This window comes from Anopheles moucheti, chromosome 2 (assembly GCF_943734755.1).
Source record: "Anopheles moucheti chromosome 2, idAnoMoucSN_F20_07, whole genome shotgun sequence".
In the NCBI taxonomy this organism is placed as follows: domain Eukaryota; kingdom Metazoa; phylum Arthropoda; class Insecta; order Diptera; family Culicidae; genus Anopheles; species Anopheles moucheti.
In genome coordinates this window covers 47,145,163-47,158,673 of record NC_069140.1, presented here as the reverse complement: position 1 = coordinate 47,158,673, position 13,511 = coordinate 47,145,163, and the positions used below count along the sequence as shown (strand labels likewise).

At 42.6% G+C, this 13,511-nt stretch overlaps 1 protein-coding gene across 1 annotated transcript in view; it reads left to right on the top strand.

Moving 5' to 3' along the window:
• LOC128297087 (uncharacterized) overlaps positions 1–13,511 on the top strand; it is a 93,630-nt gene that overhangs the window by 33,869 nt on the left and 46,250 nt on the right. Inside the window, exons 5-7 of the mRNA XM_053032651.1 lie at positions 12,749–12,968; positions 13,050–13,189; positions 13,258–13,382. Of these exons, the coding sequence (XP_052888611.1) occupies positions 12,749–12,968; positions 13,050–13,189; positions 13,258–13,382 (485 nt within the window). The remainder of the gene's footprint in view (positions 1–12,748; positions 12,969–13,049; positions 13,190–13,257; positions 13,383–13,511) is intronic.

The window sequence follows — 13,511 nt, the reverse complement described above, 5'->3', positions numbered from 1 at the left end:
TCTATTGCTAACATTTCACCCTTGTTTCACTTGTTTGAACCACTTCGTTTACCGTGGCCACCGATGACGATGATGATGGTCCGCGTCTCGCACTGTCTTTCCTTTGCCCGACCAGTGTGTTCCTACCGCGACATGCGCCGTTCATCAAATGATGTGTCATTAGACGCAGGAGCGACCATTTCGAATCGGACGGGTGGGGGAAAAGGGTGTTGAGGGGTGTGCTGTGGTGTGCCGTGTGTGGGTTTGGTTCTATTTTTAGGCAACGTGTGGTGCACGTCTCCGCCTTTCCGTCTGGCATGCCTTGCTGGCAGAGTTCCACCCGGGGTAACATAGCACCCATCCATGCCCCACACCGTGCGCTCGGCCCTGTGCTCGCGGCCTCCCCGATTAGACGTGTGTACAGAGTGTGTGTTGAGAGGAACGCGTTTTCGCGACATCTTTGATGTGAAGTGGCAAGCTGCTCGGCTGTCGAAGGGGCAAGACACAAGACGTTACACTGTCCGGTTTTTGCGGTAGTTGTGTTTGGTTTTCCACTTTTTGTGCTCCAACGCAGCTCCGCATCCCGTTTGGCTTCCTCCACCCCCCCGTTTGCCACCCATCATGCGGCAGCCGGGAACACATTAATGCGCACCGACCGAACTTGCGAACTGATTGTGTCCAGTCGCGTTAACAATTTAGCTACAGCAAAACCCCCACACGGGATGGGGGGGGGAGGGAAGGTGTTTTGCGAGGTGCGGAGGGGAACCGCCGGCCCGGGGGCGATGGGAATTGATTAAGCGTCGGAAAGTTTACATTATTTATGAGCACGATGAAGCTTTTTGGGGTGGTTGTAAAGAGCTACAGGAGACTGTTCGGAGTGGAGGGGATGTTGTTGCAGTCGAAGGTGAAGGTGGTTTGGATTTTAGATGGCGCTGGACTGTGAAGCCGTCGGAGATAGTGGGGTCGGATTAAGACAACTAAACTCTTGGCACATTGGCGTGCTGGCAGGTCACGAAGAAGCTGATGGTCACCAACCGGACCGTGGAGGGGGGAAGGCACTGAAAACGTCGCTGACAACGTTTGACCATGCATATTAACCCGTTTTCCCGTTCTGGGGGACCGCCACAGGAAATAGAGCAGCGATAGAGGGTGGTACGGAGATGAAATGCTACCGATTTTAATTGGAAAACAAACGTGCGTCTTCTGGCAACCAATACCCGAGATTGAGGACGTGGTTGGGCGGGTACGGTTGTGGTGGACACGCCACCGTTTTGTGTATTGATTAAAGGTTCGGATGCATTATTAATATGGTTGATTTAAAATCTAAAATATTCGTATCGGGCCGATGTCAACCGAGAGGACCGATGCTGCCTGTTTATTGTGCAGAGAAATTTCGCCTTTTTCAGGCTCTGGAATTGTTACACGCCGAGCTTCTTCGGCAGACCACGCGAAGGACTGATCCTTTTGCTGAAGACTCAGTGCGACGGTAACGGAGTTTTCCCGGTGAAGCAGAGGTGGTTATTCGTCCCGCTTACCAGACCTTCCCGCTAGTTGCTCCTTATCCAATGCTTGGGGAGCCTATTCAGACAGAAGGGGGTAAGGTGCCGAAAACCAGAGCTCTGATAAAAGAAACCTTCACTCTTCGCTGTTTCTACTTCAACCGATTAACGAAAACTGCTTTATTCAACAATTGCTCCCGCTTATATACCCATTTTAACAAAAAATCATAGCTTCCTTAAACTATTTTTCATGCGGCTTACAATATTACTTTTTCCTATGGATACTTCGATCCAAAAAATTCCAAATCGCAACATACTCCCCTCCATAATTCAACCCGGTGAATTATGCAAAATAATATCTTCAGCGTTGTGATTTTTGTTTCAATTTTCTTGATTCTTAATTGCGCGATTCGATCTTGTATTTCTTCTTCATTGGGCTGCTCGCATTATCCGATTGATCTCTTTTGCCAGGTTTCCTCGAAAATTTGTTTACTACTAGAAGATGCTCTTTCGGCGTCACATCTATGACTGCAACCTGTCCATCCGGGGCTATTGCTGTTTCCACTACTTTTCCCTTTAACCATTTTCCAGGTGGAGCATTGTCATTACTGACCACCACGATATCGCCGATCTTGATTGGTTCTATTTTGCAAGTCCATTTGTTTCTTTTTAATAATGTAGGCAGATATTCTTTTTTCCATCGATCCCAGAATACTTTGGCGTTGTGTTCGATTAATTTATATTGCTGACGGGAAATAGGTGAGGAATCTTCCGGGGACGGCAAACAATTTACACCTCTTCCGATAAGGAAATGGAATGGTGTTAGTACTTCTTCATCTTCTGAAGTTAATGGTATATGTGTTAAAGGTCGCGAATTGATTAAGGATTCTATTTGAATGAGCGTTGACCTGAGCGTTTCTGGCGTTGGGTTTCGTAATTTCCATTCTGCTACCATATGTCTTAGTGCTTTTTTAATTATTTGAATTAGACGCTCCCAGGAACCTCCAAAGTGCGGTGAAGCTGGCGGGTTAAACTTCCATTCAATGTTGTAATGTATTGCTGCTTCGCGCCCCATTCGTTGGTCTATATCTTGAACAATTTTCTTCAATTCTTTTTCGGCTCCCACGAAATTTGTTCCATTGTCACTATATAAATGCGTAATCTTTCCGCGCCGATGAAGAAAATTCTTTAAACATACCATGAAGCTATCAGTATCCAATTTCTCTGCCAATTCTAAATGTACCGCTCTCGTGTTCATACATGTAAAAATCGCTCCCCAGCGTTTCTCAGTCGATCTCTTCACAGTGACATCAATTGGTCCGAAATAATCTACTCCCGTATGCATGAATGGTGGATTATACGGATGAGTACGAAAGGAAGGTAAAGGTGCCATTAATGGTGCTTTCGGAGCTGCTGTATTCAGAATGCATTTTTGGCAGCAGCTTTTGATGTTTCGTAATACATTTCGCAAATTTACGATCCAAAACGTTTGTCTTAGCACTGCGATGACTGCATTATCTCCTTGATGTAAGTATTTCTCGTGATAACTTCGAACGAGTAATTTCACGATGCGTACCTTTTGTGGTAATAAAATTGGTGTTCGTGCATTAGATGGCAGTTGCGTTGCATTTTCTAATCGTCCTCGTGATCTTAATACTCCAAATTCGTCGATGAACGGCATCAACGATCGAATACTGCTTTTGTTTGAAATTTCCTTCTTGCTGCATAACGCCTGCATTTCTTCCGGAAATCCTTCCCACTGGGCTCTTCGAAAAAGTGCATTCTTTGCGACTTTCACATCTTCGACGGAAATAACGCGGGAAAATGCGTTGCGATTCTTCAAAAAATCTACGAACTTCTTCATAATAACAGTATGTCTCAGCAATTTTTCCCATGAAGAAAACTGGTTTTCTGGTATCACTCTTTCTTTTTGAACAGCTACTACGTTCTTTATGTGAGCTATCTCTGTAACTCCTGGCCATTCTTGTTCCTTTTCTAATAAAAATTCAGGTCCATTAAACGACATCCACGAATTATTGCTCATCTTCGTGGCGACATCAGCGGGATTTTCCTTAGATGGTACCCATCTCCATTGATCCATACTAGTTGAATCAAGTATCTCACTTATGCGATGAGATACAAACACGTCGTATTTTCGTTGTTCACTATTTATCCACGATAGCACAGTCTTCGAATCACTCCAATAAATAGTTCTGCTAATGTTCAAACGAAGCTCCTTTTTTACAGTGGCGGTCAGCCTCGTTCCAAGAACTGCTGCCTGTAGTTCCAGCTTCGGAATTGATAGTGCTTTCGTAGGTGCTACTCTAGCTTTTGCGGCTATCAAACGTACTACGTAGCATCCATTGATATTACTTCTCGCATAAACAGCAGCAGCAAATGCTTCTAGTGATGCATCAACAAATGTATGTATTTCAACTGGACTCGTGATCGACGCTACTATTGGTCTTGGGATGGCCAGGTGTCTAGCACTTTCAATCATTTTCAGCCATTCACGCCACTTTTCATACAATGCATCGGGAATCTTTCCATCCCAATCTTCCGTGGCAATGTTGATAGCTTGCATAATTATTCGACCATGTATGGTGATGTGGCTAATGAGTCCAAGTGGATCATAAGCACTCATTACAAAGCTCAATGCTTCTCTCTTAGTAGGCTTCGTTTCTGCATCAATACGTTTCAGATCGACTTTGTAGCTAAAATAATCATTTCGAGTATTCCATTGAACACCTAAAATCTTTTCCATAGCTTCATCCTTTTCTTTAATATCAACCAAAGTTCTTACTTGATGGCGTTCTTGCGAGATGTTGTTCATTAACTCCTGTTTGTTTGACACAAAGTTTCGAATATAAAATCCTCCATCATCGTGGGCTTCGATGACTTGTTTTACTGTTGCGATTGCTTTCTCCATCGAAAAGAAACTATCGAGGTAATCATCCACATAGTGTTGATTTTTAATAGGTTCGAGTGCTAACGGATACTTGTTTTTGTTCTCCTCGGCATTTCGATTTTTCGCAACCTGAGCACACGCTGGTGAACACGTTGCTCCAAACGTCATAACCTGCATGACGTAGGTATCGGGATTCTTACTAGAGTTGCCGTCTCGCCATAAAATTCGCTGTGCGTCTTGATCCTCTGGACGTATTCTTACTTGATGAAACATCTCCTTGATGTCCCCGCATATACAGATGGGTCCTTCACGGAATCTCAAAAGTACTCCAAACAATGATGCCATTTCATCTGGTCCAGTTAGCAATACTGAATTTAAAGAAACACCGTTAATCGTTGCTGCGGCGTCGAAAACTAACCTTGGTTTCGGAATTGGCTTATTTTTGTTTACTATCACGAAATGTGGGATGTAGAATGTTCTTGGAGAGTGTCGAGATATTTCTTCCTGACTCAGCTTACGCAGATATCCTTTCTGCTGATACTCCTTGAAGGTATTGCACAGCCACGTTTTCAATTCCGGATTTCTATCTAGTTGCTTTTCTTGTGTTACCAAGCGACGAAGTGCGTTGTTATAGCTATTCGGTAAAACGATGTCGTCATTCTTCCAAAGCAAGCCTACTTCGTATCGACCATCCTTTTTCTTGAGTGTTTGCTGAATAATAGACTTGGCTCTTTCTATCGCTTGACATTTCACTGTTTTCACAGGTTTCACTCCAAACTCCTCGGTTGAAAAATATCTTTTTATCATATCGGTCATCAATTCTTCGCTTTTATGAATCAATATGTGATTCTCTTCCATTTTTGCGTTTGATTTGTCAATGCCAAAAATCAACCAACCAAGCTTTGTTTTAATCGCCATTGGTTCATCTGGTCGTCCCATTTTCCGGCCTAATGGCATTAATAAATGGCTATGATTCAATCCAATCAATATAGTAGGATATGCCTTTTCATAATCCGTTATTTTAATATCTTTCAGATACGGATATCGAACTGCTAGCTTTGTCCCAGACAGTGACTGGTTTGGCAATTGTAAGTTCTTCACCGTTCGAATACCTTTTAACTCGTGCTCTTTCTTTTCGTTGACGCCACGGATCATGCAGTTTACTCTTCTGCTATTATCTTCTTTCATCGAAAGATTTTGCGTCCATGTAAGCATAAGAGGGTCCTTTGCTCCGTCCAACTTTAATTTATTTGCCATCTTTTCTTCAATTAATGTTAGTGATGATCCAGCATCCAGGAAAGCGTGGGTTTTCACAGTAATATTCCCATTTCGTAACACAACAGGAACGATTTGATAATATACGTTCTGTATAGCCTGATGATAATTCATCCTCGCTGTGTTTTCAATGTGCAACAACTGATGATGGTGTTCTTTGCAACCTTGAATACCACATTCCTTGGCCGCGTAACAGTTGCTCATATTATGATTGTTAGATTTTAAACATGCTTGACACTGTTTGCTGTCTATAGCTACCTTGAGCCGCTCATCTGCTGGGATATTCTTAAAACGTTCACATCGATGCAATGCATGGCATCCATTGCAAAATGGGCATGATTGTTGAGGAATACGCGGTTGAATGCTTCCTTGGTGTGAATTAGATGGTTTTACGAATGGTCGAGTGTTTCGCGGTTGCTGTCCTGATGGTGTATTTCGAGGATATATAGGCCGTTTATAATTCAATTGTGGTGGACGTTGGTGATTCGATGGAACACTTACATTTTGAGGCTGGTTAAAATTTACCGATTGTCGTGGTCGTTCTGCGTTTTTAGGCAGCTTTCTAATCTTTTCAGCAATAGGAAGAAGCCATTGACTGAAATGTAGCACGTTCGGTACTTCGTAGGCTTTCTCAATATGTTCTTTGTATTCTATCCATTTTAATTGCTTGCTTGTTGATAACTTGAAGGCTAATTCATCTACTAAACGATGATCTTGTAAATACGCCTCCCATTTCATAGCCTTGAGGTTAGTAATCATGTCTTCTAATGCATCTGATAGCTCGGGAATCTTCATTTCGTTATCGAGCTTCACTCTCAAGACTTCTTTTAACAAATCGTTGTACACTTGTTTTGGTCTTCCAAATTGTTCTTCTAGTTTCAAAATGATGGTTGGAACATTATCCGGATCAAGGAATAATCTCCGAACACATCGTTCCGCATCTCCTTTCAATGCATGCTGAAGACGGTTAAGATTCTCTAAATTGCTGAATTCTCCTTCCTTAGAGGTTTCTTCAAAGGTTCGTTTGAACTTGGACCAATCTTTGGGTTTTCCATCAAAGTATGGCAATTTGCTAAGCGACATGCGCTTCATACTCGTTGCTGCGTTCAGACCACTTGCTTTCAAAGCTTCTACTAACGCTTGGATTGTTGAATCATTCTTGGACATCCGTGAATATTCAGCTCTATCGTCGTTACACTTCTCACACGTAAATGTTTCATCATATTTCGGTAATCGCAGTATCTTTGCACATGAAGCGTGATACCAGCGATCACATTCATCGCAGCGGACCATTTCATTGGGATCGTCAGCTTCGTAGCACAAACGACAATTTCCGTTTTCATTTTCCACGAAATATAGTTTCCTGTTCGCCATGGTTGAAAGTTAGTATACCTGCGCAATTGTTAATCAAAACGCAGATTCCTTTCCGATGAACAGGAATTAATCAATTATCTTCAATCGAAATGTTTTACGTCACAGATTCTTCGATCGAACGATTCTGTTTTCAAAACGATATCTTCTTTTCTCGGTTCGACGGTACGACGTCTTTTGATTTCTTCCTCTCTGGAGCCACCAAATGTTACACGCCGAGCTTCTTCGGCAGACCACGCGAAGGACTGATCCTTTTGCTGAAGACTCAGTGCGACGGTAACGGAGTTTTCCCGGTGAAGCAGAGGTGGTTATTCGTCCCGCTTACCAGACCTTCCCGCTAGTTGCTCCTTATCCAATGCTTGGGGAGCCTATTCAGACAGAAGGGGGTAAGGTGCCGAAAACCAGAGCTCTGATAAAAGAAACCTTCACTCTTCGCTGTTTCTACTTCAACCGATTAACGAAAACTGCTTTATTCAACAATTGCTCCCGCTTATATACCCATTTTAACAAAAAATCATAGCTTCCTTAAACTATTTTTCATGCGGCTTACAATATTACTTTTTCCTATGGATACTTCGATCCAAAAAATTCCAAATCGCAACAGGAATGTTCATATTAAATTCGCAATCATTCATTACAGCTGGTGAGATATGAAGCCTGAACATTTCGGACTTTAATGACTGGGCAACTGTTAAAGTTGTGCCACAATTCGTGGCATATTTTTTGGAATTTTTAAAGTATGATAAACATACTCTTATTTTAAATTTTTTTTTTATTATCGTTAGAACGGGCCTGGCCGTATATCTTATACTCCTATTTTAAAATAATGTGTTTAAAAATTCTTTAGGAGTTTCAATTTTTCAACTAAGCACATGAGATACTTGGCTCATAGTAGATATTTTCTAGTTGATCCCACCATAACCAGATATATGTTCAGAGTAGTGTTGTGCGTTATGAATCTATTGCGAAGAGTCATTCATATGAATCTTTAACGAGGAGTCATTCAAATCATTCATGAATCCTCAAGATTCGAGAAAATAAGCAGTTTTATGCAGAAGAAGTTATTATTAGCACTTACGCAAAATTATGCAGATTCATGAATCTAAATTTGAGTTACCCAACACTAGTTCAGAGTTGATGCCTCTTTGGATTTTGGTACGGGGTTTTATTTTCTGTTGCAGACTAATGATACTGTTAAGCATTTGTGACATTTATATAATACTACAATTGTAAGATATTTAAATTACAGATTTGTAAATAGACAAATTCCACACAATAAGTTCAATAAGAAATACGAAAAGTGTTAAAATGTATTTAGAACACTTATTTATACTTTCATATTTTTTTTACCAGTCGTCACACTTAAACTACAAGCGGAGCGGTCTGCTTCTGTTATTCCATATTCTCAATGGCGCCCGTCTGTCAATAAAATGTCTTGTTTCGTGTGCATGATTCATAAAACAAGACACAGAGCCAACCGAATACCAGAGGCAGTGTAAGTGTAAAAGCTGTTTGTTCCTTTTACACATCTCACGGTGGCCCTGTACGCCACCACCCGTATGTATGTGTGTGGAATAAATCATGTTAGAGTTTTTGACCGTTTTAGGTGCAAAAACCGCACGAACCGGTACCGTCCGAACGCGCATCAACCGTTTAAAGCTCGCGAGCGATTTTAGATAGTCCTATCAAGAAGCTGCCTGCGGATTTAGCGAACCCTTCCGTGTCTGTCCGTGCGATCGCACGTTTCCTGCCCGTCAATCAGCACAATTAGCAATTAATCAAAGGTTTTAAACCGTTCGCTCGGTCATGGGTACCAAATCTAGCAACGAAACCATCGGTGGATTGCCCCCCCCCGGGGATGGAAGGAGGGTAATGAAGCAAACGCCATTAGTCGAAGTGGTCAAGAAGCAAACCCCCCTTCATCCCCCTCCCCCACCCCACACCTTTGCACGCGAGAATCTTTTAACCCTTGTTAGGAGGGGGTGCTCGCGCGCGCCAAATGGAACTGGTTCTGGCCAGTTCTGTCCATTGCTGTAGGCCACACCGATACCGGGTGGAAACCGACAAGAGAGCGTGTATAATATGTTTGCGTATGTGTGTGTGTGTTTGAGTGAGGGGGTGGGATTCGTTTTTGTTCCTTCATCTTCCACGGCGGCAGAGAAGTGGAATTGCTTTCATGGACAAGCTTATTAAATGAATGAATGTTACCCGGTGGTGTTGCCTTTGGTTTAAAAAAAAAGAAGTTGTTCCACGGCAGGAGTCCGCGTGCCCCCATGTCCAACGAGGAAGTGAGTAAAACACAGCATAAATCCCAAAGACCCCAAGGGTGTTGTGTTGTTCTAACTGCACGTCATAAAAAGATCGCATATCACAATAAGACGCGCCGAAGCGCCCTCCAGGGGTGGGTGGAACACATTGTGGTGGTTTCGTGATGAAGAAACCTCCTCTAGCGGAAGGAGAGGGGGAGTGAGAATGGTGCGGTGGTGGTTCAAAGGGGAGGGTAGGAGGGACGCGCACTATAAATGTGTCGAGTGTGTCGATGGTGGCGAAGTGATAAACCCGCAACATGCCACACCACACCACAGCTTTGTGGACACCACGACCGTATGAATCGCCGCCCGAACGGCGCAAACTGATTCCACTCACGAAGCTTCGCCCACCGATTTCTCTGTTGCCATTTCTGTTGTGCGATATATTTGTCGCGTGATGTCGCTTATTTACGGTGGGAAACGGTTAACCCTCGAGCGGTCAAAATCGAACGGACGGGTGGTTTGCGAAATTAAAGCTTAAGTTAGCCATTTATACCTGCTAGTTTAACTGTTCTTGGGTGCTTTAATGCGTCACGTAGTTTGTTTCAATTTGAACAAGAATGATACTTTTAGCGATTTTTAATAAAATCTTCTGTATAAAGTTTCTCATAAGGTTTTTCCTGAAGAAAATAAAAAATTTTCTGAACAGTTTATCTCTTTTTATAAAATTAATGTGTTTTTTCTTAAATAAGGTTTTGGTTTTCATAAGAACAATTTTAAATTCACAATTATTATCGTAATTTGTAAATTATTTAAATAGAAATGGAAAACAAACGAAAAATTATAAAAAAACATATAATCAACATAAAATGCATTAAACTTATAAACAACTCGCAGTTTGCAAAACTGCGTTCTAGGCCGGATACGCCTGGAATTATGCAAAATACTGTTCTAGATAGAATGTGCCTATAATTATGCAATATAAAGTTTTTCGAACTATAAATCTCTAATTGGGAATTGTACTGATGAAAAGTAAACAAAAAATATGAACAAATATGAAAAATCATTATGTTAGTAATTGTCAGTAATTGCTATCAAAACTTGAATGACATTTTTGGGGTCTCTATTTTTTCTTTAACTGGTTTATGCACAATAAAACAAAAACCAAAATTATCCAGTTATCTATCACAATGGCTTAATCGATCAATGCTTCATCCATTACATCCAGCAGTACTGTACTCAGCATTTCGACCGTATCGGCCATAATTCGCTTATCATTGATACCATATTTATTCAGCCGCGTATACGCAAGGGTTTAAGCGTTTCCGTCACCAAGCGCGGACGTGATTCCTTCTCTTTCTCCCCTTCCCTGATAAAACAGTGTGTCCGGCTACGTCCGGTTTGATTTCGTGATTTGCTTTAGTGTCGTCTTATCAGCAAGACTTAGCGCGATATTTCTTGCCACCTTTTAATCAACCCGTGTATTTACTGTTTCCCTTTACCGCTCCTTTTAACTCCCCCGCTATATGAAGCTCCCCGAACCGAACGTACCGGCGGGAAGCGGGGTTTCTGTCCCGTGAGCCGGTTTAAATTGGCAAAATCCAACAACCGCAGCAGCAAAGACCCTTTTCCCAATCGGAACATTTGCTGAAACCGCCCGCCGCGTGGTATTGGGGATGGGTGCGAGGAGCGAAGGGGGAGATGATTAAACAATGAGTTTACAAATTTCCTGTGTCACCGGTTTCGTGGTTCATCAGCTTTGGTTGGTTTGAACTGATAAAAAAGCGAGTTGCGTTAGCGTGTCTGATTTTTTTTTGTTACGTTAGCTGAAGCCCAGAGAAACCGTCAGATTTGTATATTTGCCTGTCGCTCATATCCCCACAATATGGCATCGTTGCCTTGGCACACTCTCGGACAAGACGCATTACTGTCGGGAGGATGACACATATGAAGCGACCACGTCAAATCTTATCTGAAGCACTGAAATGCAATGGCGTATTCATATACGGAGGAAGTGCTCCTGCCGCGGCCACAGAATGACACTTTGTTTATCGTGTACCGGCGCGGGTATGACATCAGGTTTGTTTTGTGCGAATACGGCAAGCACTCGTGTCGCAATTTGTTTCCATTCGTTAGGTTTTCTTTTATTAGATTTTGTGAAAAGATTGTTCATTTTTGTGAATGATTGATTTCCGCATTGATAGTTTTGTTTTTCTCGTGGTTCTGGTACCCCTTGTGTGCCTAAAGTTGATGAGCAGAAAATGTGAACAACCCAATATCGAATTGGGAAAACATTATCAATGTTGCACGTTTCAAACATTATCAGTTCATTAACTATACTTCCCCGCATTGTTGTTGGCACAAGCTAAAAATAGGACACGAACTTTCTGGAACTTGTAATACATTGTGCAAAATGTTGCACAGTTTCCGCATCAATCGCGCCATGCTCCCTCCAATTTGTGGTACGATCGACGAAAAAAAATCGCATGGCAAAAACAGGTGTGTGTGTGTTTGCTGCAATAATACCGCGGCCTAGGCCGCCTAGCGTTTCTGTCTCTACCTTCGCTGATGCACACGAAATTGCCGTTATCGTGACGAATAACGAAAGCAATATAATTAATTTATAACAGTTTTTTCCACGATAAGTTAACAAGGCAACAGTCGAAGCAAGCGCACACTGTGTAGGCAACTTGTGTTTCGCTTCGATTGCGAATTGGTCCATGATGCGTTCGGCTTTTGTTAATTACTCAGCCGATAAAGCACTGGTAAACCCAGCACTACTATAGTCGCTGAACTTTGTAAATTTGCTGTAGGAAGAGCTGAGCAATAAATATTTACCATTTTATGCTTTATCAGTCTTGCTGTGGGACTTTTTATTTCTGCCGGATACATGATGATGGAATCTATCTAACACACGCTTTGTTTTGGGTTTATGTTACTTACTGGATCATTCCATCGACCTCTCCGAATAACGCGCGATAACATTGTGGGGATTTATTTGCCTGATTGCTTGCAATTAAACTGTAAATCAAGTTACATTATCTTGCAACAGTCCGTCCAGTGACTTAAAGCAGGAAATTCCACACTTTTCCTTGCTGGGCGGGACATATGTCACATGTGGCAAATGGAATTCCTTGTGTGCTCTCTGTATCGCGTGATGACGCACTTGACACACACGTTGACAGAAAGGACGCGTTCTGCACACTGCGGGGGAAAGATGCACGTTTGACGGTAACTGCGATGTTGCGATCGCTGATACCGTCGAGTTACAATATTGATTAAATCGTATTACAAAAGTGTTTCAAATGCGGTTGGGTGCGTCATCAAGCGAAAATACTGAACACAACCAAAACACCCGCTTTTCTATATCGTCATCAATGTTTTTTTATGTAATCGTCGTAGAAGGAAAAAAAAGCACAATGCAGTCATTTCATTATTTTTGTTTTGCTTCTCTCTTTCATCGCCAGATTCGTTCAATACCCGAGGCTCAACGGAAGTATCAGATCCGAAAACGCCAAAACACTCAGGAACGGTCGGCCACGTTCGTGTGCTACACTTGCGGTACCGACACGCCGTCCTCGCAACTACGCTTAGTGTACTGCTGCCCGAACGCGGAACGGGAACCGTACTTTCCGTTCATCAAGTCCCTGAAAGCACCGACCAATGCTAGTCCAATAAGTCCACAGGGTAAGCAATTTTGTAGCCCGGTTCCGGTAATGGTTCGGTTTGTCTAACCAGGTGTTTCTGTACCGTTTACATCTGTTTCAGGGATGGTGCAAATATGTTCCACGTGCAATAAGAAAAACGCCCACCGAGCGGAGGGCGGCACTGTTAGCAATGTGGACGAACGTTATCCGTCTCCGACGAAAATGACGTCTAGTGTGATAAATGAGGTTGTACGATATAAGGTGAGTTTGTTTGCCGATATGGCCAATGGTTCGCACTACCTAACACCACCCGATGGGTTCATTTTTAGCCTTATGAATTTGCCTCCGCTCTGTCTGGGGGACCGCTGCGGGACCAGAAGGGCAGTCGAAGAGATTCAAGACCAAATACACCACCTCACCTTCAAGGGCCAGTGGAAAACGGCCACGGTCATCAGTAAGTAGCAGTAGGCGTAATGATAAGCAAATGTGGACTGAACGGTCATTGATAATAGCGCGGAAATGGCTTTAGAATTAGAACAGAAAGCACAGTAGATAAGCGACAGTTGTTTGATTGATAGAGGGT